Source organism: Aphanomyces invadans, assembly GCF_000520115.1.
Source record: "Aphanomyces invadans strain NJM9701 unplaced genomic scaffold supercont1.3, whole genome shotgun sequence".
NCBI classification, from domain to species: Eukaryota; Oomycota; class Saprolegniomycetes; order Saprolegniales; family Verrucalvaceae; genus Aphanomyces; species Aphanomyces invadans.
In genome coordinates, this window is record NW_008580148.1 from 1,831,890 (window position 1) to 1,852,984 (window position 21,095).

At 52.5% G+C, this 21,095-nt stretch overlaps 10 protein-coding genes and 1 non-coding gene across 13 annotated transcripts; 5 read left to right on the plus strand and 6 right to left on the minus strand.

The window, feature by feature from the left end:
- Positions 1–1,187: 1,187 nt before the first annotated feature.
- On the plus strand, positions 1,188–2,185 carry H310_02230 (hypothetical protein; the record flags this gene model as incomplete). The annotated part of the gene is made up of 2 exons (XM_008865672.1): positions 1,188–1,784; positions 1,862–2,185. The coding sequence occupies 2 exons, from the start codon at positions 1,188–1,190 to the stop codon at positions 2,183–2,185; spliced, it is 921 nt and encodes a 306-aa protein (XP_008863894.1).
- A 322-nt stretch (positions 2,186–2,507) lies between these two features.
- On the plus strand, positions 2,508–8,081 carry H310_02231. Of its 2 annotated transcripts, XM_008865673.1 has the most exons (10): positions 2,508–2,608; positions 2,661–2,769; positions 2,830–3,782; positions 3,838–3,913; positions 3,961–4,493; positions 4,534–4,841; positions 4,887–5,013; positions 5,066–6,189; positions 6,234–7,237; positions 7,294–8,081. In XM_008865673.1, the coding sequence occupies exons 1-10, from the start codon at positions 2,603–2,605 to the stop codon at positions 7,524–7,526; spliced, it is 4,473 nt and encodes a 1,490-aa protein (XP_008863895.1). In that variant the 5' UTR covers positions 2,508–2,602; the 3' UTR covers positions 7,527–8,081. The 2 variants fall into 2 exon arrangements, with proteins under 2 accessions (XP_008863895.1, XP_008863896.1); XM_008865674.1 differs by lacking the exon at positions 7,294–8,081 and having other exon boundaries at positions 6,234–7,261.
- Positions 8,082–8,219: 138 nt separating this feature from the next.
- H310_02232 (hypothetical protein) lies at positions 8,220–9,461 on the plus strand. The gene is made up of 5 exons (XM_008865675.1): positions 8,220–8,318; positions 8,377–8,495; positions 8,553–8,707; positions 8,753–8,845; positions 8,905–9,461. The coding sequence occupies exons 1-5, from the start codon at positions 8,271–8,273 to the stop codon at positions 9,408–9,410; spliced, it is 921 nt and encodes a 306-aa protein (XP_008863897.1). The 5' UTR covers positions 8,220–8,270; the 3' UTR covers positions 9,411–9,461.
- A 69-nt stretch (positions 9,462–9,530) lies between these two features.
- H310_02233 (hypothetical protein) lies at positions 9,531–10,545 on the minus strand. Its single transcript, XM_008865676.1, has 3 exons — positions 10,268–10,545; positions 9,905–10,207; positions 9,531–9,853 (listed from the first exon to the last, which is right to left on the minus strand). The coding sequence occupies exons 1-3, from the start codon at positions 10,500–10,502 to the stop codon at positions 9,573–9,575; spliced, it is 819 nt and encodes a 272-aa protein (XP_008863898.1). The 5' UTR covers positions 10,503–10,545; the 3' UTR covers positions 9,531–9,572.
- Positions 10,546–10,792: 247 nt separating this feature from the next.
- H310_02234 lies at positions 10,793–10,864 on the minus strand. The gene has a single exon. It is a non-coding gene; the product is annotated as a tRNA-Thr (tRNA).
- Positions 10,865–10,895: 31 nt separating this feature from the next.
- H310_02235 (hypothetical protein) lies at positions 10,896–11,479 on the plus strand. The gene is made up of 4 exons (XM_008865677.1): positions 10,896–11,001; positions 11,069–11,172; positions 11,239–11,266; positions 11,308–11,479. The coding sequence occupies exons 1-4, from the start codon at positions 10,906–10,908 to the stop codon at positions 11,377–11,379; spliced, it is 300 nt and encodes a 99-aa protein (XP_008863899.1). The 5' UTR covers positions 10,896–10,905; the 3' UTR covers positions 11,380–11,479.
- H310_02236 (hypothetical protein) lies at positions 11,413–14,341 on the minus strand (the record flags this gene model as incomplete). The annotated part of the gene is made up of 16 exons (XM_008865678.1): positions 11,413–11,564; positions 11,617–11,797; positions 11,845–11,973; positions 12,022–12,123; positions 12,176–12,238; positions 12,289–12,354; positions 12,400–12,504; positions 12,557–12,634; positions 12,699–12,986; positions 13,037–13,177; positions 13,249–13,616; positions 13,669–13,766; positions 13,829–13,872; positions 13,918–14,005; positions 14,047–14,165; positions 14,216–14,341. 16 exons carry the CDS (start codon positions 14,339–14,341, stop codon positions 11,413–11,415), a joined length of 2,148 nt encoding a protein of 715 aa, XP_008863900.1.
- A 340-nt stretch (positions 14,342–14,681) lies between these two features.
- On the minus strand, positions 14,682–15,975 carry H310_02237 (hypothetical protein). The gene is made up of 5 exons (XM_008865679.1): positions 15,723–15,975; positions 15,616–15,671; positions 15,479–15,554; positions 15,035–15,422; positions 14,682–14,987 (listed from the first exon to the last, which is right to left on the minus strand). The coding sequence occupies exons 1-5, from the start codon at positions 15,891–15,893 to the stop codon at positions 14,803–14,805; spliced, it is 876 nt and encodes a 291-aa protein (XP_008863901.1). The 5' UTR covers positions 15,894–15,975; the 3' UTR covers positions 14,682–14,802.
- A 67-nt stretch (positions 15,976–16,042) lies between these two features.
- Positions 16,043–17,088, plus strand: H310_02238 (hypothetical protein). The gene has a single exon (XM_008865680.1). It carries the CDS (start codon positions 16,064–16,066, stop codon positions 16,946–16,948), a length of 885 nt encoding a protein of 294 aa, XP_008863902.1. The 5' UTR covers positions 16,043–16,063; the 3' UTR covers positions 16,949–17,088.
- Positions 17,089–17,104: 16 nt separating this feature from the next.
- Positions 17,105–18,766, minus strand: H310_02239 (hypothetical protein). The gene is made up of 3 exons (XM_008865681.1): positions 18,508–18,766; positions 17,782–18,462; positions 17,105–17,739 (listed from the first exon to the last, which is right to left on the minus strand). The coding sequence occupies exons 1-3, from the start codon at positions 18,748–18,750 to the stop codon at positions 17,185–17,187; spliced, it is 1,479 nt and encodes a 492-aa protein (XP_008863903.1). The 5' UTR covers positions 18,751–18,766; the 3' UTR covers positions 17,105–17,184.
- A 193-nt stretch (positions 18,767–18,959) lies between these two features.
- Positions 18,960–20,604, minus strand: H310_02240 (the record flags this gene model as incomplete). 2 transcript variants are annotated; one of them, XM_008865682.1, is made up of 3 exons in its annotated part: positions 20,115–20,604; positions 19,744–20,064; positions 18,960–19,699 (listed from the first exon to the last, which is right to left on the minus strand). In XM_008865682.1, exons 1-3 carry the CDS (start codon positions 20,542–20,544, stop codon positions 18,960–18,962), a joined length of 1,491 nt encoding a protein of 496 aa, XP_008863904.1. In that variant the 5' UTR covers positions 20,545–20,604. The 2 variants fall into 2 exon arrangements, with proteins under 2 accessions (XP_008863904.1, XP_008863905.1); XM_008865683.1 differs by lacking the exon at positions 20,115–20,604 and having other exon boundaries at positions 19,744–20,101.
- Positions 20,605–21,095: the final 491 nt, after the last annotated feature.

Here is a 21,095-nt window from a genome sequence, read left to right on the forward strand (position 1 = left end):
GTCGGTGTCCACGGACTTGACCCTCCCGCTCTTCATTGCTTGTTCTCGGATAAACGAAGCTGCAGCCTCCTTTTCCATTGCCTTGGCATTGACGGCAACTCGGTCGGCGTTGCGTTGGTCGGTGACCTCGTCGAACAGCTGAACTGGCTCGTCCAAAAGAACAATCTTTCCTGTCTCGTCTTGCTCAACTCCAGACATATACTTCGAGCTGTTTTGGAATCGCCGATGTGCACGCAGGAGCTAGTAGAACCTGTTCGCAGCCTTCTTGCCATCCAACGACGCGCGGCCAATACCTGGCATTCCAGCAGTTTCGCTGCCAGAGCGTCCCATGCTTTGGTGGTGATCTTTACTTGCTTAAATGGAAGATCGTTGTTGACTTGTGTGAGCAACTCAAGTTCTATGAGTTGCTCCACCATTTGTGCGCTTGTGTGTCAGCGTTGTCGACTCCAAGGTCGCTTGACATCCTCGAATGGTTTGGTCAATAGCCCTGTGATATGCGGAAACAGCCAGCCACAAATTCGACCAAGTTTGCGGCCGCTGCAACAAAATTTCACGGGTTGGTTGCAAACTTATTGGATATTGAAGGATAGGATGCGGATAAAACAAGACTAAGGTTTGCGAAATCTGCCTATTGTTCATGGAGCGGCGAATATGATGAGGTACTGTAGTGCTGACACGAGGGCCAAAATGTTGTTTTTGTACTCACGAGCGGAATTAACTCGGAAATACTGAGCGGCTGGTCACAATAACATTGCAGAAAAGGAATATGCCACCAATATGCACGAAAGAGAAAATAGCAAACTTTAATGAAAGACTTGCTGCTTGGGTGCTCATCCCGACGGGAGTTCCTTCAAATCCACTTCTGTGAATATTCTTGTACCACGTTTTCGACGAAATAGAGCGTGCCCCGGGTGGATACTGTCCAGATCAGCCGAATTTCGGGCAGGAGATTTGACCACAAAACGTTCTCCTTGGGTCGTAAAGTATTGGTGCCAATGATGATGACTAGTACAACATACTAATACTGTAGTACTTTGAATATAACGTGCAACTGTCGGCAAGGTTAAATTACTAACAATTTGGCTAGGATTACTAGTAATAACAAGTAGGAGTATTGCCCAAATTTCAAGGGTCAATCAACACAATTGAAACTGGTCAAACTACTGGCAGATTTCACGTCTATGGAAATGTCGGCGGACACCGCGTACCTCGTAGCCTTCATCGTCTTGGCGGTACCGCTCGGAGCCACGGTCGCATTGACCATCATATCCGCGGTCCCCCCTCGACGTCCACTCGACTTCCGCGGCAAGCATGTTTTAGTGACCGGTGGAAGCGAAGGCCTAGGACGTGCCATCGCGCTCCAGCTCGTTGCGTCCGGTGCCGACGTAACTATTGTGGCCCGTCGTGCCGAGGTCTTGCAAAGAGTCGTGGACGAAGTGGCCACGTTGAACTCTCCATACCATGGTCATATTTTCTACCAAGTCGCTGACGTCACCGACGTCGATGCTATTGAAAGCGCAATAGCCCGTGCTCATGAGGTCGTTGGTCCCATTGACATTCTGTTCCCAAATGCGGGCAAAAGCCTCGTTGGGTATGTGAAGGAGAACCCGATCGAGATTTTTCGCGAAACGATGGAGCTCAACTTCTTCGGCACTATCAATACTGTCAACGCTGTGCTGCCATCAATGCTCGAACGCCGCAAAGGGTGCATTTGCTTCATTACGTCGGCAGCAGCTTTGACCAGTTACATCGGCCTTTCTGCCTATTCGCCAACCAAATACGCTGTACGTGGGTATGCCGACTGCTTGCGCAACGAGCTGTCCTCGTCGGGAATTTCAATTCATATTGCGTTCCCTGGGAGCATGGATCCGTGGGGTTTGAATTCGAGAACTTGACCAAACCTGCTGAGTGCAAAGCCTTGGAAGCAACGGAGAAGCTGTTCCAACCCGAAGAAGTCGCAACGTCCATTCTCAAGGACCTCAAGAATGGCGTGTACAACATGTACTGTGGGGACTTCGGCATCGCACTACTTGGGGTACTGAGTGGTGGCATGTCCCCTCGTAAAAATACCGCACTCGACATGCTTCTCTTTCCATTTGCTGTCGTCGTCGCATTCGTTGTTCGACGAGGCTGGGATTTGCATGTGAAGCGCGGCTACGTACATCCCGATTCCAAATTTGTGTGAGGCCGTCAGCGCCACTGCGTGAGCCCGCGAGTGGACGAAATCCTCTGTTGCAGTGATGCCAGCTACATCCTGCCATACCACATGAAGCATGTAGCAATGGAACATGCCCATTGGTTCATGAACGCGCTTTGTAGCTTGATGCACAAGGTCGAACATCTGGAGCGCGTCTAGCGCTGCCGAAGGCTCAATGCGCATGCTGCGAGAGCGTGCGTGCGCATTTATGTTTTGCTATTTTACGTTGATGACATGTCATATTCACACCTCCAGTTTCCAAACTCCAATCACAGTGGCATGGCTCGGGAAATATTCCGGATACGGAATTATCCGTAGCCATGATTTGGAAAAGCCAATTGGAATCGCCAGTGGATTCAAATTTGGAGGCGCCATTTGAAAATTGAAGCCAGAGCTGTGGGAGCAATGGAGGTACGTGCTCGTCCGTCCGCCGCGCCTGTCCATGATCACGAGCTCCCCGTAGGCCTTGACGAAAGCCGACGGCACCAACAACGGTGGTGGGCTGACTATCGAACAGATCTACCAAAAGAAGACGCAATTGGAGCACATTCTACTTCGCCCGGACACGTATGGTACGGTCCAAACCTCGCGAAAGTGTTGAAAATCCACGCATCATACTGTGTAACCTTTAGTCGGATCTATTGAACCGGCCGAGCAATCTCTGTGGGTGTTCGACGACGAGAACAGCAAGATGGTGCAAAAGAAAGTCACGATATGCCCCGGCTTGTACAAGATCTTTGACGAAATCATTGTGAACGCATGCGACAACAAACAGCGCGACAGCACCATGGACACGTTGAAAGTCACGATCGATGCTGAAAAGGGTGAAATCAGCGTCTGGAACAATGGGAATGGTATTCCTGTCGTTATGCACCAGGAGCACAACGTGTATGTCCCGGAATTGATCTTTGGCCACTTGCTCACGGGCAGTAACTTCGATGACAAGAAGAAAAAAACAACGGGGGGTCGCAATGGGTATGGTGCCAAGTTGGCCAACATTTTTTCAAAGGAGTTTATTGTCGAAACGGCGAGTCGGGAGCAAGGCAAGAGATACCGACAAGTGTTTTCCAACAACATGAGTGTGAAAGGGGCGCCGAAAATCACGTCGTGGTCCAAGAAGGACTTTACGTGCATAACCTTCACCCCCGACTTTGAGCGCTTTCAAATGACCGGGCTGGACGACGACATTGTAGCGTTGTTCAAAAAGCGCGTGTACGACATTGCGGGAATCACAGATAAGTCCTTGAACGTGTACCTCAACGAAGAAAAGATCGCGGTCAAATCGTTCCCTCAATACGTGGCGCTGTACGGCACTCCTGACGTCATCTATGGCCAGCCAGACGAGCGGTGGCAAGTCGGCTTGGGCTTGAGCGATGATGGGTTCCAACAAGTCAGTTTCGTAAACGGCATTTGCACGACCAAGGGTGGTCAGCACGTCAACTATATTGCAGACCAAATCACGAACAAGTTGGTTGGTATCGTCAAGAAGCGCAACAAGGGTGAAGCCGTGAAACCTGCCTACATCAAGAACCACTTATGTCTTTACGTGAGTGCGCTGATTGACAACCCGGCATTTGACTCTCAGGTAGATGATTTGCTGCTCGGAAATTGTCGAAGGTCTCACAATGAACGTTTCATAGACGAAAGAGACATTAACAACTCGTTCCCCGGCCTTTGGATCAACCTATACTCTCAGTGATAAGTTCATGAAAGCAGGTATTGCCTCGTGAATACCGAAAGTGATGCTGTAACATGCCTTGTAGTTGAGAAGAGTGGACTGGTCGAAAACATATTATCGTTTGCCAAACTCAAGCAAACAGCCGCGCTAAAGAAGACTTCCGGGACGAAGAGTGTCAAACTCACGGGCATATCTAAGTTGGACGACGCCAATTTTGCCGGGAGTGCCAAGGGAAAAGACTGCACGCTGATTTTGACCGAAGGGGATTCCGCTAAGGCTTTGGCAATGAGTGGGTTGGCGGTTGTTGGGCGCGATTATTATGGTGTCTTTCCCTTGAAGGGCAAGCTTCTCAACGTTCGCGAAGCATCGCACAGCGTGATAGTCAAAAACGAGGAAATCCAAAACATTGTCAAGATTCTGGGGCTCAAGTACGGCACAACATATGAATCGACGAAGTCGCTACGATATGGGCACTTGATGATCATGGCGGATCAAGACCATGACGGGAGTCACATCAAGGGCTTGGTGATCAACTTTATCCATCATTTTTGGCCGTCGCTCATGGGTCTGGACAACTTTGTTCAAGAGTTTATTACCCCTATTGTGAAAGCTACTAAGGTACTCTCAACTCGACAGTGAAATGTTAAACCATGGATAGGGCAATCGGAGCGAAGTGTTTTACACGATTCCCGAGTACGAAGCGTGGCGCAATCGTATGGTCGACACAAAGGGATGGTACATCAAGTACTACAAGGGGCTTGGGACGAGTAAGCCAGAAGATGCGAGGGAGTACTTTAGCGATCTGAACACACATCAAATTGGGTTCACCTACAACGGAGAGGCAGATGGAGACGCCATCGATATGGCATTTTCAAAGAAGCGCGTGGAAGATCGTAAAGACTGGTTGCGCGCATTTGTGCCTGGCACGTATGTTGACTACGCTGTCCAAGACATGCCATATACCGAGTACGTCGGTCGTATCGAAACATATCTTATACAGCGTGGCCTTAGGTTTGTCAACAAGGAGCTCATTCTTTTCTCCATGGCTGACAATATTCGATCCATCCCTTCGATGGTGGACGGATTCAAGCCGTCGCAACGCAAAGTGCTGTTTTCTTGCTTCAAGCGCAACCTCAAGGTTTGCATTTTGCAATACTCATACCTTAACCAATGGATATATGCTTGTTTAGAAAGAGATTAAGGTTGCGCAACTGGCCGGTTATATTTCAGAGCATTCGGCATACCATCATGGCGAAGTGAACCTGCACGGCACAATCATTGGCATGGCACAAAATTTCGTTGGAAGCAACAACATCAACTTGTTGTCCCCCAATGGCCAGTTCGGGACTCGTCTAATGGGAGGCAAAGATGCAGCCAGTGCTCGTTACGTTTTTACGAACGTGGAGTCCGTCACGCGCCTCGTCTTCCATCCACTGGACGACCCAATCTTGAACTACTTGGAAGATGAAGGCCAATCAATTGAACCGCAATGGTACATGCCGACAATTCCGATGTCCCTTGTCAACGGTAGTGACGGTATTGGTACGGGGTGGTCGTGTGGCATCCCCAACTACAATCCCTTGGACATAATTGAGAACCTACGTCGACGCATTCAAGCCGAACCAATGAAGTCTATGGTCCCGTTCTACCGTGGGTTCAAAGGCGAAATTGTGCAAAAAGGTGGGAGTGACAATTTTTTGGTGCAAGGACGATACGAAATCGTTGACGAAAGCACCATTGTAATATCCGAGTTGCCTGTGAAGACGTGGACCCAATCATACAAGCAATTTCTCGAGACGCTGCTTGATGCGAACACGATCAAAGACTTCAAGGAAAATCACACAGACACAGCAGTTCTATTCACGGTGGTTTTGTCGCCTGAATCTCTCGCTGCAATTCAACAAGCTCCCGGAGGAATTATGAAAAAGTTCAAACTCGAGTCCTCGTTGGCCATCTCGAACATGCACTTGTTCGATTCAAACGGTCAAATCAAGCACTACAGCTCACCACTCGATATCATTGAAGATTTTTATGGGCTACGACTTGAATACTACGGTTACCGCAAGGCCGCAATCTTGAAACGATTGGAGCACGACATCATGATCCTCTCCAATAAGATGCGCTTTATTTTGGCTGTTATCGAAGGCGAGCTCGTCGTCAACAATCGGAAGAAGCAGGATTTGCTCGAAGAACTTCGAATGAAAAAGTTCGACCCGATGCCGCGAAAGTCCACCGCGCCAACCGTCGCTGCTGCTGGTGAAGATGACCCTGTCGCTGAAGAGGACGATGATAGCCACTCCGAAGTCACGGCAAAGTAAGAAACCAAACCTTGTAACCCAACTCATGTGCCTCACGAAGGGACTATGACTACCTTTTGTCATTGCCAATGTGGAGCCTTACTGCCGAACGTGTTCAGTCCTTGCGCGACGACCTCGAAGAAAAAAATCAAGAGCGTGATACGGTGTTTTCCACTACTTTGGAGTCCATGTGGCTCAAGGATTTGCACGAGCTGGAACTTGGGTTAAGTAAAGAAGAAATGAAACGACTGGCCCAAGAAGAGTCGACAATGAAACAGGCTGGCAAAGCTAAAAGTGGAAAGAGTCAAGCAAAGCGGAAGCCCCCTGCGAAGAAACGCACTCACCTTGATTCTGACAACGACTCGGGGTCAGACTTTGAACTGACAAAAGCTAAAGTGAAGAAACAAAAGGACGACGACGAAAAACCCAAGATAGAGAAACTCGCAGTCGTCAAACCACCAGTTGCTGTGTGGAAAAATCCTGTGGAAGGTCCGCCAGCTCAAACCAAGGTGAAGAAAATATCCAAGGCACCTAAAAAAGAATTGAACGCGACAGCCAGCAGTGATAAACCAACCAAGTTGTTCAAGTTGTTTGAAAAAAAGCCTGCAGTGTCAGTAGCTGCCGAATCGAGCGAAGACGAAGAAGTACTGTCGTTGTCCGAGCGACTGAAGAGGCGTGCCATGGCGGAGAAGAATGCCGAGTCGGACGAAGATGATGTATTTAATGCGCCGTCTAGTGCTGCACAGATCATGAAGACAGAAGTGCTGCCAGGTGTTTCAGTCAAGTCTGACGATAACGTGTTTGCTTTCGCGGGCTCGTTGAAGAAAGCTGCCTCAAAGGCGAAGAAAACACCGGCAACTGATAAACCAAAAAAGGTTGCGGCGAAACCAAAAGTCGCGAAAACGGCAACGAATACCACTGAAATGCCTGTCAAGCCCAAGCTGGCCAAGAAGGCTGTTTCCGTTGAGTCTGACAAAGACGACACGTTCAACTTTTCAGATGCGGAAAGTGTGCCAGCTGTCAAAACGGCCGCATCCAAAACTAAGTCATCGAAGCCCGCTGCAAGTATGAATTGAAAGCAACCAAAGCAGTCGTATCACAATTTGTTGTACTATTTTTAGGTTCCGCTGCCAAACGAAAGACGGAAAAGACTCCGGGTTCGCCCAAACAGAAGAAACTAAAGAAACCAAATTGGAGCGACGAGGAATCCAGCGACAGTGGTGACGGTGAGGATGACAAGGACGAGCCTGTGGCGCCACGAGAGCGACATGGTCGAGCCACCAAACAAGTCGTGTACAAAGCAGACTCGTCCGACGACGAGCAAGAAGAGAGCGAATTTGACGAGTCAGATTGATGCATTTAGAAGAACTACACGATAGAGCTTACTTTACATTCATGTTGCAGTCATCGGCAGCGAGGATTTAGTTCTGCTCTCCAGTGGAGGAAAACGCAATTCGACGCTGGATAGCTACCCAAAATTGAAAGCTTTGCGACCTCCGCGTTGGACTTGTGTGGGGACCAATATCATTGCGATCGTTCGCAGCAAACGTTATTGCTGTCGGCGTTGTGCTTTCGTTGAACGTCTTCATTCATCCCAAGTCTGAATGACCTCAAGGATAACATGTATGCAGCCTTTACTGCTGGAATCATGGACTCTCTTTTGATCGAGTTAATGCTGCCGGCAGGACTCTGAACTCGTCGGAACATTCAAGTGATGGCCAGCCATAAGAACGATATGGTGTACGTTCGTTGGACCATTCGGCATTTCAATGTGCGCCAGCCAGCAGCATGGAAGGACTAACGACCGCACTCTCCACCTAAGGACGCGTGCGCTCATCAGAGCAGCCAGTTGGTGGACCTTTTCGTAGCTATGCGTGGCTTGCGGAATCCAAGGATGGCTGCATTGGCATAAGAATTTGGAATGCTATCGTGCCATGCCACGTGTGAGAGAGTGTCGACCCCACATTGGTTGAAAATAAGGAAAAACTTGGCAATATCGTGCGCTGATTCGCCCAGATACCTTTCGAAATCGCACTTACCAGAATTCATCGATTCTTGGGTGGCAAGTCAGTCTCCATCCCCGCCGCTCAACCCCACCATGGCGACGCCCGTGGTTACCATCGACACGCAGCATGACGACATGATTGTGCGTCCCTGCATGTGTTTCCCACGAATCTATCCGTCTCATGTTGATGTGTGCATAGCATGATGCCCAACTCGACTATTACGGCAAGCGCCTCGCGACTTGTTCGTCGGACCGAACCGTCAAGGTCTACGACGTCACCCACGACTCTCAACATACCAACGAACAAGTGCTGACTGGGTACGTTTCTTCAACCGCCAGGCGATTGTATGTGCACTTGTTACATTGTTCCTGCAGCCATGAAGGTCCCGTGTGGCAAGTGAGCTGGGCGCATCCCAAGTTTGGAACGCTCTTGGCAACGTGCTCGTATGATGGCAAGGTTATCATCTACAAGGAAGCCCAGTTGGGAAAATGGTCTCAAGTCCACGTACATGCGTTCCACCAAGCATCAGGTACACGTGTTGATGCCGACATCGATCTCACATGATGCTGCCCAGTGAACTCGATCGCTTGGGCTCCATACGAATACGGTTTGACTCTAGCATGTGCCTCGGCCGACGGCAAAGTGTCGATCTTGACACATACTGCTGGTAACCGCGTTCGCTGCATCTATGAGATCCTTGTTCATCCATGGTTTCTGTTGTTGCAGCGGAAGGCTGGACCTCGAGTTTTTTCCAAGACAGTACGCTCGGGTGTAATGCCGTGAGCTGGGCTCCGTTTCACAGCGCTGGACGTCAAGGCAAGCGTGTCGTGACAGGTTCCTGCGACAACTCGGTGAAAGTCTGGTTCCTCGCCGACGGCGCGGTGGAATGGGTCAAGGAAGACTTGGCGCAGTCAACTCCCCATCATGGCGATTGGGTGCGCGATGTCGCGTGGGCGCCATCGACTGGCGCGCCGATCAGCATGATTGCGAGCGCGTCGGAAGACCGCACCGTCGCGATCTGGACGCAGGTCAACGACGAGCGGTGGACGAAGGAAGTTCTGCACACATTCGAAGCCCCCGTGTGGCGCGTGAGTTGGTCCATCACGGGCAATGTCCTCGCCGTGTCGAGTGGCGACCACAAAGTCACGTTGTGGAAGGAATCCCTTGACAAGAAGTGGGTCCAGATCTCGTCCGTCGACGAAGTCGGCGCGTTGCACCAAGCCAAGGAGTAGTCGATCTAACCCCTCGATAATCACGACCATTGCCAGGTGAAAAAACGTCGACGGTGTAGCCCGTTCCATCGTCGTCACGGAGAGGACCCATGCTTTGGCCCCAAGCCAACGCAGTCCAAGGAACAGCACAGCCAGAACGACCGAGGAAAAATGGGCATTGTGTTAATCGCTGGTGGATGATTGCTCCATGAGGGCAACAATTGCGGCAGTTCGTTCCTTGGCCACTTGGATGCATACCTGCAGTGTCGCCGGCGCCAGAGGCACGCCACCCGATTTGTATACACCCGCAAAGTCGCCGGATTTCGTGGTGAGCACGGAAAACGTCGACTCGAGGACTTCCTCTTCACGGGCAGTCGGATCGACCATGACATGGGACTGATACTCGCCAAACGTTGTGCTGAAAAGGGTTGCATGGAGTGGGAACAGGACTTTGGCCGATTGATCTGGCAGAGAGTAAGGGAACGAGGACGACAAATGCTGCAGTGGAACGATACCTTCCGCCAGGGACACGATGGAATCGGAGGAAATTGAAATCGCTGGCAGGGTCAACTTGGATAGCACTGACATGACTGCAAGCAAAGCTGTATCCAACGCATTTCCGTCGTGGTCGAGGAATGTGACTTCGACCATGACCTTCCACGCGGACTTGCCTCGCTCGATCGAGCAGTCTCTTAGGTCGACGCACTTGCAACTGAGCAACGCACGAGTGATGTAGCTGCTTAAGCTCTGCGCTTCGTCCGTAGTCCGCTGCGTCGAGAACTTGCTAGCACACACACCAGGAAACAGCACTTGCAAATCTACATCCCACGACCATCAGCGTTGTATATTGCACAGAAGTGTACGATCCATATACACACCGATTTCCCCTTGGTCTGGGGTTGCAAGTGCCGGTGTGCCGACAGCTAGCTTTACACTCGCCAAGGCGCACGACGCGCCCAACTTGACCAAGCACGATCCAGATTGTGTCCAGTTGATAGTCACGTGGCGCGATTGAAGCAGCTTGCGCGCATCTGGCCGAACGCCAGACTCCAAGCACTTGGACACATATTCCTGTGGGAACAGCTTCTCGTACAGCTCGGCGCTTCCTTGCATGCTCGTCGGCGTGGTCGGCTTGGTTTGGTTGGCTCGCTCTAGGCAATCCGAAATATCCGGATAATTCCGGTCACATCAGGTCGTTCAAAGCACGGCACCACATGATGCTTGGTCCGAGTCTAGTCGGAAGAACGCAGCGTCCAAATGTACAATCGTTCAAACCACGCACACCTATCAGGCCATGTCATTGTGCTCCATGCCCACTGCCCTTCCATCGTGTTGCACCTCACAAAAAATTTCATCCTCGTCTAAGCATACGCAAAAACAAAAAGGAGATGCCTCGCTAGAAGTGCCTCCGCCCGGGATTGAACCGGGGACCTTCTGTTTACAAGACAGATGCTCTACCACTGAGCCACAAAGGCGGGGCGACACAATTGTATACTTAAAATATTATTTGTTTTGAATGACTCTAGAATGGGATGTATTGAGCACTGTTCAACCATCAACGCAGGTGACAGCGATGCAGATCGCCCTGTCACTCTACCGCAAGATATATCGAGTACGCCCTTGGCTCTAGGGGCTGGTTGTCCTCGCTTACTCACACGAAGCACGTGGGTCACTCGTAGACTGCTGGACGGATGCCTACAAAAGACCGGACCGAATTTGTGCGGCGCCGACTTCGTTCCGAATATGACAAGTACCGCCATGAAACGGACCCCGAGCGCATCGAGTACGTTGTGGGCGCGCCCATGTGCGTGCGCATCATCACGCTGACATGGAGTACATTCCTCCGTAGGTTTTTGATTAAAGTTGCCGACACACAGGTGAGCTGACGACTCCCAAAGCATTGTTCATGTTGACATAGTTGGACACGCTGGAGATTCAAGTCGAGCACTTCGACCGGGTGTTTTCGAGCCCACACTACCACAATCAATAGAGCTGTGGCTCATATCTTGAATTCAAACATGGACTAATGCGTGTGGCTCGCCTGGTTGACAGCTCGGCGGAGGCGCTCGACCCACTGGTCCTTCACTTCCATTGTCGACGCACGCAAGTAGAAGATGCGCTCGCTATCGCTGTCGACCTTGCGCCGCCCGAGCGTCGGGTCCGACCCAAACAGTCCTACAGCCATACACATCCATCCTAGCTCGATGCATGTCGAGATTGAACCCACCTTGCTTGTAATCGTACACGGCTTGACCCGTGGACGGCGGCCACACTTCGAACCCCTCGCCGGCATCTTCCGAGTCTTTGATCACGCTTCCCACGATCGAAAACTCTTTGAGGATCTTCCCTCGCTCGTAGTCGTCCTTGGTCTTGGCATACGACAAAATGTTCTTGTGGAGTAAAAAGTACTACCAAGACACGTTGGAGGGGCAGAGAATGCAGCGCAGAGTCGCACTCGTTGCTTCCAGTTCTTTCGACCAAACACGCCGCCGCCGCCTTGCTTGACTAAGTACCCTTCCAGCACCCCTTCTTCGTCTTTGTTCGCCTGGGACACCTCGAGCACGCGCTCGGCCGTGCGCTCTACCTATCTTGACGCATAAATCCTTCTCAAAAAGCATCCGCGCTGTCGTACGTTATTGAACGCCTGCGCTTCCAGTGCACTGCCCTGAATTTTTGCCTTGTCGTAGAGGTCCATCACGTCCTCGATGGCGTCTTCCAGGACGGACTTGATGCGCTACATCGATCCGTCCCGAGGTTATGTTTGACCGAATCGGCCTCGCACCCACCGTTTCCAAGTGGATGTTGGCCACCATCTTGGCCTGCACTTGCCTTTGTGACGCCTTGATCGACTACATGACAAATATGTTACAAGAACCAACGACCGAGACGACACAAGCACCTCCATCGCATCCGTCTTGGCCCGCACCGCATCCGCCAGGGCCGTGGCTGCTGTTGCTGCCGCTTGCTACCCCGACAAATTGTCACGCACTCCGACAGACGAATTCGATACCTCCGCCAACGCTGTCTGGGACTTCATCGTTAGCTCGCCCAAATGCGCCAAGTACTCGACAAATCGTGGCATCAGCGTCGAGTAGAACGTGCTCAGGACCGGCATCTGCAACGGCTTTCCATGACTAAACCAAGAACAAACCAAGCTTCAACGGCACCTTTTGCGGACCCTGTGCCTCGGACGCGTACTCGACGACCATGTTTTGCACGCTGTGCTGGTACGCCCGCAGGATCGCCTGCCCCCATCGTCAGAAGGGCCATTGTCGTTTGGAACAAGCGAGTGGGACACTCCAAGGGTACCTTGAAGTCGGCGAGACGTAGCGGTTCATCCTGTGGCTGTAACTTGGCCTTGATCAAGCGCTCGATGTCCGTGTGCAGCGCTTGCAGCACTTGAATGCACTGGGCTGTCGACGCTCGGTCGTTCTCGTCCATCCATTTCGCCACATGGTGAGCGGTCAAGTCTCGAAAGAGGCGAGTGGCCACCGTCGCATAGTCGCCTCCAAGCACGGCAACCTTGACCAGCAACGGTTGCGCGGCGGCTTTGCCCGCCTCGTGCACATCCTTCAAGACGGTCTCGTCACAGGGAAACTAATGGGGCGTGAGCGGCTTTCCAGCGGGTTGTGCCAGTGCAAATGGACCTCGATCAAGTCGTCGTGTTGTTGTTGCGACTGGCCATGAGAAACGTGCGAGTCCACGGTGGTCTTGTACACAGCAAACGCCTTCTCGACCAAGTTGAGCATGTCCGACTGCAGCACGGCATCCCACGTCGGGCCAGCGACCTATCGACAACGCAGTCGAGTTTAGATGAGAAATGCCGTGAGTCAGTAGGAAGGAGCGTAATGACGAGAACCTTGGATGTGATGCTGGTCCTTTCCCCGCAGAGCAAGTCCAAGATGTGACTGAAGAGCGACCGATGGAGGGCCACCCCATGCACTGCCTTGACATGGCTCGATTCCAACAACGCCTTTCGAAGCCGATGAACCTTCTTTGGATACGCAGGACTCGAGGACAGCGGCAAGATGGATCCAGTCCGCTTCGGGAAGAATGACGTGAGGATTTGCCACGACAGATTCGACGTGAATGGGCTAGTCTTGGGACTCAGCACCGCCTGGAGGTACAACTGATCCATGTCGGCGGACGCGTCCGCCATGCCCACGACGGCCTTGACATCCTTGGTTGACAAGTCGCGCACGACCCACGTCAAACCAGGCAAGAGTTCTACATGTGCCACAGGTGGTATAACTGGAGAGATGATGGCAGGATGATGTACCGGGATTTTCGCCGAGAACATCCACTGCCGTCTGCAAGAACGAGAGCGACTCGAAAACGTGGTCGTCAATGTGCCCCGTGGAGCAGTTGATCACGTTGCTACCCACAAAAAGCATTTTTATGGATGGCCGTGGATCGGGGCATGCATGAGCTGATGCAACCTGCTCAACGACGACGCAATGCCGAACAACAGAGCGTCAAGTCCCTAGGCACGTGTGAGAGGGTGCGCGTGGGGTGTGGTTGGCCATACTTCGTTCTCTCCGTGGCTCTGTACGTCAAGATAAATAACGGACTTCGCATGGGCATACGTTGTTTCCTCAAAGTACATCCACACTCCACTACATTGCGATGACATGGCAGCACCTGTCGGATCACGTACGAGAAGTCTGAAGGGGGAGTAAGGATGTCTGCATGCGGCGCTGGAGAGTCAGCATGGTCTCCCGTGGTAGGTTCACTGGATTGAAGGAGTTCACGAAGTAGCGCTGACTTGCCCGAGTCCTGCGTGACGAACATGAGTGCGGCGGAATACGCAACGTAGACGAATAAACCTTGGCACCGTGGAAGGAGAAGACCGTGAGAGCGTCGTAGCTTTCGTTCAGGAATCGCACTGCGTCCGGGTTCACCGTCAAATGCTCGTCAGCATCGACCATGATGAGCTGCATCGACGTGACCATGTTGATGCTCTCAATCCTGCAACGTAAATTCAGAAACGGCACACACTTCTTGAAAGCGCCAATCCCAAACGTTTCATTGGCTGTTCAAGAAATCGTTCACGTCGATTCGCTAAAATATTGTCTTTTTTAGCCAATCAATATTGACTTTCCATCACCCTTACTGTGGAATGAACGAGGACTTCCATCTTGGCAGCGCCGATCCAAGGAGAGAATCGGCCGTGGAAACGAGGCATATGCTAAATTTCTTGACCCCGAGATGGAGTAAGCACTGTGCTGGCTCGTTCAGTGGACGGCGTTGCGTGGACTAGTCACGCTCCAACGACAGAGCAGTTCTGCAATCAAGGACGGAAGTGACTCGGACTGACGGCGTACGAGGTTTCGTCATGAGAAGAATTTCGAGCAAATGCTACAGGTTACACATGGCTCTTCGTCGGGTATGGCTGTCATTCCTTCACTGTAGCTTACGCCTTGGATTGTTTGGACTCTTTGGATTTCTTGAGGGATTCGAGATAAGCGCCGAGGGCGTTCTGCACTCGGTCCGTCTCGATGAAATCGGCAAAGTTATCGACGTCTCCTTTTAGATCGCTGCGCAAGCGTTCCGCAGTGGCGTGGCGCATGAGGTGCTTGGTGGCCTTCCTGGCATGGCCTACGCACGAACGTGGGTGAGGCTGGTTCGACAGACGTCACGCATACCAGGGATTGCCAGCCATTGCTGCAGAATGGATTCGGCCACCGGCAGCACCTCGTCCAACTCGACCGCTTCGTCCACCAGCCCAATGCGCTTGGCATTGATCGCATCGACTTGCAAACCAAGACCAAGCATCTTCTCGGTTTCGCGGTGACCGATCGTGTTGAGCATAACGTCCTTCATCCAGAACGGCGCGGCAATCCCGAGTTTTGTCTCGTTTAGGCCCATGACCGGTTTACCGATCGCCATCACGCGTGCATCGCAGCACATCGCAAGAAAGCATCCACCCGCGGGACTGTGTCCTTCCACAGCAGCAACGGTCGCCAACGGTGACATGTACAGGCGAAGGAAAAATCGCTGGAACGAGCCCCAGAATTCACGCAAACGATGGTTCTAAACGTTAAGAGTGAGGAGACAGCAGGAAAGTCGTTTGATCGACACACACGTACCTTGGGCTGGTACAATTCCGTGATGTCGAGTCCTCCCGAGAAGATTTTCGGATTTGCCGACGCAAGAATCATGCCCCTAGAGATGGAGGGATTTGTTCAGCACCCAAACAGAGGTGTCAGGGATGTATTCCACGTACTTGATCGTCTTGTCCTTCTCCAGCTCTTCCACTGTCTTGTCAAGTGCTTGGAACATCTGCATTCATATAGCGTCAAGTCACAACCATCAACACGAATCCACCTTTACCTCGAGGTTGAGAGAGTTCACCGGCGGGCGATTCAACCGTACAATCGCAAATCCTTCACGGCGTTCAACGTTGACGAGGGGGTTTGCGGAGGGAATTGCAGAGGTGCTCATCCATCGAGAGAAGGCGCCGCCTTGGCCGCAGCGCCGGAGAGTCCGCGCCGACTGCATCATGCTGTTTCGTCAACACGGAGGAATGCAGGATACGTTTGCACCACGATGAGCCAAGCGCCGCGTAGCGATCACCGGATAAAATATCTAAAAGTATTTATGAAATTCGATACTTAGAAGAACGTAATCGTCAATATTTTTACAATATTATCCGGATTTGGCGCGACAGCTACATGACACCTTGTGAGGAAGCCGAGTATAACCTGGCGAGGGCGCGGCAGAAGCAACAAGTCATTGCGCGGGATCATGTGCGCCAGCTGAGAAGATCGAATGGCACTCATTTTCAGACGATGGTAAACATGCACGCCCAGAACCAAAGTTTGGCCGCGATCAGTCGGCGCCTGCGCATGGCGCCATGCATCGTGGCCCGAACATATCTCGAGCACGTAGAAGAAGTGGACAAGAGCAAGATATACAAACTTCTGCTGTCTACGGTGGTAATGAGCGACGACAACAGCGGGAATCACCTGCCAGCCTTGAGTACACGACTGCGGGGCGAGTTGCGAGAGTGTGTAGAAGACGATGTGCATTGCTCACCACTGTGCGACCGTATTCGACGAAGCGAAGGCGACGAGTACGAACATCTAATGGTGCTCCAACTCACACAGCTCGGAATTCCGTTCGAGAACGAGCACATGCTTCGCGAGCGCGGGCTTGCGAAGACTCCTGACGCACTCCTGGTCGTGCCGATCCAAGTCAAGGTCAACGACACGTGGCACGTCGTGCAGTGGATCGACTCGAAAGCTATGGCTCACGAGGCTGGGACAGAGAACGAGGCGCAACACACAGCTCAAGCCCATGCGTACGTGAATCGATTTGGGCCAGGCATGTTGGTTTACTGGCATGGCGTCGGTTCCGACCGCACGACATCTCCATCGGACGATGTCATTGTGGTAGATGCCATTCCACCGACGTTTTTGTTTCCAGGGCAAAAGTTCAACGACACCCAGAGCACCCCCAACACAAGACTTGCAGGGACGACGCTTGCTTTCGAGCCAATGCAGGTCGTCACGACCCGCGACGACGACGGCATTCCGTCCACAGCCGTGTTCTTTTAACATGAATGTGTCCATGACGGGATGACGGTGGTGTTGTGAAGCAGACCATGCGATTCAATGAATCGTCGCTTCCTTCTCCGACATGCCACTCGCACTTTTGTTTTCGTGGCCGATCCACGAACGGAAGGTTGCGCCTGGACCCCACAAAATTGACAATGGCCCACACACGATCCCAAAAGAGAGCAGCATGGCGCTGTCTTTCGTCGTTCTATTTCCACACATCAACACGGACACCTCTATGGCAACGCAAACGAGCGCTGTGTGAGAAACCGGCGCATCATTTCCAACGACGCCTCGGGCTGGTCGGTCGGAACCAAGTGCCCCGAGTTCGTGATGACGACGACGGCGACGTTCCCGCCCTCCTTGGCAAGGCCACCGACGGAGTCGCCATTCACCTTCCACGGGTGCCGCGTGGCTCGATGGAATTCTTCCGCGCCGTTCCACTTGAGCTGGTCGACCACGCGAGACATGCCCAGGTGGTTGCAGCTCGACCCATCCATGTTGCCGGCATAGTAGAGCACGTGGTACTTGTTCATGAGGGTCTCCAAGATTTCGTCCGACACGTCCACCATTTCGTCATTGAGCAAATGGCGCGCGATGGCCGGCGCAGTCGGGTCGTCGCCATAGGACGACCCGTCGATGGACGTCCAGAGGGTATTGGGCGGGATGTTGAGAGCTTCGCGCGTCTCGGGCAAGTTGAAGTACTTGGATAGCGTCAGCGTGAGGGCAGTGAACGCATTGCCTTGTTGGCGGATGTCGTAAATGAACGGGTTCCCAGCCTCGCGGTAGATCTGCTCATGCAATGTAAGAACGCGCCAACACCAGAAATGTACCTCGTCCTCAGTGCGCTGGCACACTCCAAACGCGTCGACGAGCTTTCCCTCTTGCACGAGCGACGCGCATTTCTCCAGGGACTGTCGGTGCTGGTCAAACTGTTCCTTATCGATGAGACCCAGCGATAGTGCGTAGTCGGCGACAGTCATGGTTTGGACCAACGGCTTCATTTCGCCGTTTCCGATCGCGACACCCCATAGGTTGATCGATGTTTTCTTCTCGCTCTTCTTTTGGTTCATTTCGTGGATGTAATGGGCAATGTGAGGCACGTACTTGCCGGCATACGACTCGCCAGCGATCACGACTCGATTCATCGCGTATTCTGGATGGAGGTCGTAAAACGACGTGAGCGCAATGTACAATTGCTCGGCCATTTCGAGTTGCGAATTCACATAGCCAGATTCGTTCTTGGCGCTTGTGTACCCAGTTCCCACCGGTTGGTCGAAGAACAGCATGTGGCCAAGGTTGGTCCAGCTGTGCGGATGACTCGACATTGTCCCGTCCGCGTTCATGCGGTATGGACCCATTTCGGTCAGCAGGCCCGTCATGGACGACGCGCCGGGCCCGCCGTTTAGCCACACGATCAAAGGAGTATCACGGGACAATGGGTTCACGCGGGATTCAAAGAACCAGTAAAAGATGTTGCCTTCAGCCGCATTCACCGTCACTAGGCCAGCATACTACACGATGTCAGATAAATTGGATCACCACCATGCTAGCAGTACCTGCTTCTCCTCGACATTTCCAAATCGAGGGAGGTAGGGTACATGGTCGGACGACAACTTGGGCGCCCGCGGTTCGTCGAGCCGAAGCGACGGGGATTCGTTCCGATGCGGGATGGTCGTGCGCATGGAGAGGCTCGTCGTGACGAAGAGGCAAAACGCGAGGAGCCCAAAGAACGGATACATCAATCGGTTCGGCTGCTTGGGCTCCGTGTACGGCGGTCGGTAGTGGCGCGACTCGTACATGGTGCGTCGGAGCGAATGCTGTTGTGACCATGGACAGAAGTGTTGAAGTTGTGGCACCTTGGCAATGACGTACAATTGTATGTACCGTACGTACTATGCAACTTGTTGTCATTGTTCACCCGTCAAGTTGAACGTACGCGTACAGTACCGATCGACCCATTAGTCGAAACGAACCAATCACGATCGTGGGAATCTTTGACTTCAGTTAATCACCACAGCATGTCGTCGACGTCGGAGCTGATGCACTGAAGCACGTCTCCGTCGCTGTACGGCCCTCCGTCGCCAAGCGCGGCGAGCACCATATCTAACGTCATTCCGTTCGCTATATCCCCTCGAGCGAGGTAACCGGCGAGCACATGGCGCAACGCCCAGTCCTGGATTGCCGCCACTTTGATCAACTCGTGGTGACCTTTGGCACATGGTGCTTTCAGTCCGGGCAACAACTCTACGAGATTCTGTGCGATACGTGGAGACAACAAGCGCATCGACGAAGTGGGTGGTGGGGAAGGGCACAGGGCTATCCATTGCTGGCTCACCAGCGTCACATCCACGTCACTGGCAACGCTGTGGGTTGGAGTGACATGAACCCCTCTTGCCAAGGATTCCATGAACAAACTCAAGTTGGAATGCCCGACGTCATGCCACGTATGGAAGTACGCTGGGCATGGCAGGTTCATCCTGTCGCAGGCCGCCACCCACTCGATCACGTGTCTGCCCACCAAGACCCACGAAAGCCCTGCCGTAGCTTTGCAGAGCCAGTCGTCGACATGACGCAGTACGGCCATTGTCACGTCGAGCGCGGGCCACGTTTGGTGCCTCTCGACTACCTTTGTGTGACCATGAATGACAGTGAACGTCACTGCACTGTCAGTTCCGACGCGGCCTTGCACGACAACGAATCGATCGAATGATTGGAGTGCAGGAAGATGTGCCTGAGTGACTTGATTTTCTACGACGTGCCTCCTCAATCACGTTTTCGCCGGCGCATCGTACCTGACGACGTGACGTCATGCAACAACAACATCGCGTGGACATTCCTGTGCCGATATGCCGCCGCTTTGGCATGCTCCAGCGAGAAGTTGTCGTCAGACGCTACTCGAAATGGTGCGCCACGCGTGGTGAAGTGAATCCATTCATGGAGACGCCTCCAGTCGATGCCGTCCTCGAAAGACATCTGAAACGGCCCATATGAGCCGTCTTGGCGAGTTGCCGCGCATGACGTCGGCCGCAACGTGACTGTCCACGTTGGTTCATCGAGTGGTGGGTCGGTCGGGAACGCTGCCAGCACACCCCGCATGGCGTCAAGAGTCAAACCTTTTGACATGGGTGAACAACAAACTATAAAGACGACGGTAATCAATCACCTTGGTGTGGAGACGTCTGCACAACACGAGGCGGTGGCATGTGGGGATGGTCCAGCAAGGTCAAGTCGTCGACGGCCACCCACTGCACGCGGCTCGGATTGTAGCATTCGTTAACAAACGCCAAAATCTCCTCGGCTCGACAATACCCAGCGCTTCGTTGTGCGCAAAGAGATGGTGCAATTTCCGTCCCGGTGACACCAACAATGCGATGGCAAGGTACGTTCACGGTGGCCAACGCATGAACGAGGGTGACCAAGTGGTCGAAATGGAGGCGCCACGTCGACGAGATGACGAGCTTCGCGTGTGTGAGATGGACGAGGCGGCTCAACCGAGACAACAGCACTGCGTTCAGCTGGGCGTGGTCGTGGAGAGTATTCAGGACTCCATCCACGTCCAAGAAGATCACGCGCTCGTCCATCTCCGACTGCATGGTGGAAATCTCCGGATAATACACGTGATATATCCGGATAGCCCTCCTTGTTGAAGTGGTGGTGTTTGGACCTGAACGGCGGCGTGAGTTGGTGAGAAAGTGACGCATGTCCGATGGAATGCTCGCTGCACAGCCATGAGGGCAGGCTGTCGCTGTGGAGTACGCGACGGATGAACGGTAGTGTTCGATGTGCTTGTTTTTATACGTTTCAGTTTGGTAAACTGTCGATCGACGCTCGACCAACATCACTGCGATGGCCAACGAACGGAACCACGCCACGGACATGAGACATGTCTGTGATACAACTAGAACGACGTGGATGCATGCTCGGCAACGGGAGCGAGTTGAGTTGCTCGATGCCGTCTGCCCTCCCCCAGCCATGACAGAACAGCACACAGATGGGATAGGGCGGAAATGTGGAAGGACAATTTTATTGGTGAATCTGAAATTAGTCTATACAAAATACAGGTGATATTCCAAGACAGTCATTTAATTTTATTCGAGGGGTCAACGTCTTCGACAGATGATTAGAACTATTTTATTATCACATA

What these genes read in the sequence shown, in the direction of transcription:
- H310_02232 (XM_008865675.1), top strand. Translation starts at nt 8,271, where the DNA reads ATGGCGACGCCCGTGGTTACCATCGACACGCAGCATGACGACATGATT. An exon ending in TGCGTTCCACCAAGCATCAG is followed by an intron (nt 8,708 to 8,752) that starts GTACACGTGTTG and finishes GATGCTGCCCAG; the next exon opens with TGAACTCGATCGCTTGGGCT. An exon ending in GATCTTGACACATACTGCTG is followed by an intron (nt 8,846 to 8,904) that starts GTAACCGCGTTC and finishes CTGTTGTTGCAG; the next exon opens with CGGAAGGCTGGACCTCGAGT.
- H310_02231 (XM_008865673.1), top strand. An exon ending in CTATTGTGAAAGCTACTAAG is followed by an intron (nt 4,494 to 4,533) that starts GTACTCTCAACT and finishes AACCATGGATAG; the next exon opens with GGCAATCGGAGCGAAGTGTT. An exon ending in GTCATCGAAGCCCGCTGCAA is followed by an intron (nt 7,238 to 7,293) that starts GTATGAATTGAA and finishes TACTATTTTTAG; the next exon opens with GTTCCGCTGCCAAACGAAAG.
- H310_02233 (XM_008865676.1), bottom strand. Translation starts at nt 10,502, where the DNA reads ATGCAAGGAAGCGCCGAGCTGTACGAGAAGCTGTTCCCACAGGAATAT. An exon ending in CCCAGACCAAGGGGAAATCG is followed by an intron (nt 10,208 to 10,267) that starts GTGTGTATATGG and finishes CGTGGGATGTAG; the next exon opens with ATTTGCAAGTGCTGTTTCCT. An exon ending in CATCGTGTCCCTGGCGGAAG is followed by an intron (nt 9,854 to 9,904) that starts GTATCGTTCCAC and finishes ACTCTCTGCCAG; the next exon opens with ATCAATCGGCCAAAGTCCTG.
- H310_02239 (XM_008865681.1), bottom strand. Translation starts at nt 18,750, where the DNA reads ATGTACGAGTCGCGCCACTACCGACCGCCGTACACGGAGCCCAAGCAG. An exon ending in GAAATGTCGAGGAGAAGCAG is followed by an intron (nt 18,463 to 18,507) that starts GTACTGCTAGCA and finishes GACATCGTGTAG; the next exon opens with TATGCTGGCCTAGTGACGGT. An exon ending in GCCAGCGCACTGAGGACGAG is followed by an intron (nt 17,740 to 17,781) that starts GTACATTTCTGG and finishes TTGCATGAGCAG; the next exon opens with ATCTACCGCGAGGCTGGGAA.
- H310_02238 (XM_008865680.1), top strand. Translation starts at nt 16,064, where the DNA reads ATGACACCTTGTGAGGAAGCCGAGTATAACCTGGCGAGGGCGCGGCAG.
- H310_02237 (XM_008865679.1), bottom strand. Translation starts at nt 15,893, where the DNA reads ATGATGCAGTCGGCGCGGACTCTCCGGCGCTGCGGCCAAGGCGGCGCC. An exon ending in TGAACTCTCTCAACCTCGAG is followed by an intron (nt 15,672 to 15,722) that starts GTAAAGGTGGAT and finishes ATATGAATGCAG; the next exon opens with ATGTTCCAAGCACTTGACAA. An exon ending in CGGAATTGTACCAGCCCAAG is followed by an intron (nt 15,423 to 15,478) that starts GTACGTGTGTGT and finishes CTTAACGTTTAG; the next exon opens with AACCATCGTTTGCGTGAATT.
- H310_02235 (XM_008865677.1), top strand. Translation starts at nt 10,906, where the DNA reads ATGACTCTAGAATGGGATGTATTGAGCACTGTTCAACCATCAACGCAG. An exon ending in TCTACCGCAAGATATATCGA is followed by an intron (nt 11,002 to 11,068) that starts GTACGCCCTTGG and finishes GGTCACTCGTAG; the next exon opens with ACTGCTGGACGGATGCCTAC. An exon ending in ACGGACCCCGAGCGCATCGA is followed by an intron (nt 11,173 to 11,238) that starts GTACGTTGTGGG and finishes ATTCCTCCGTAG; the next exon opens with GTTTTTGATTAAAGTTGCCG.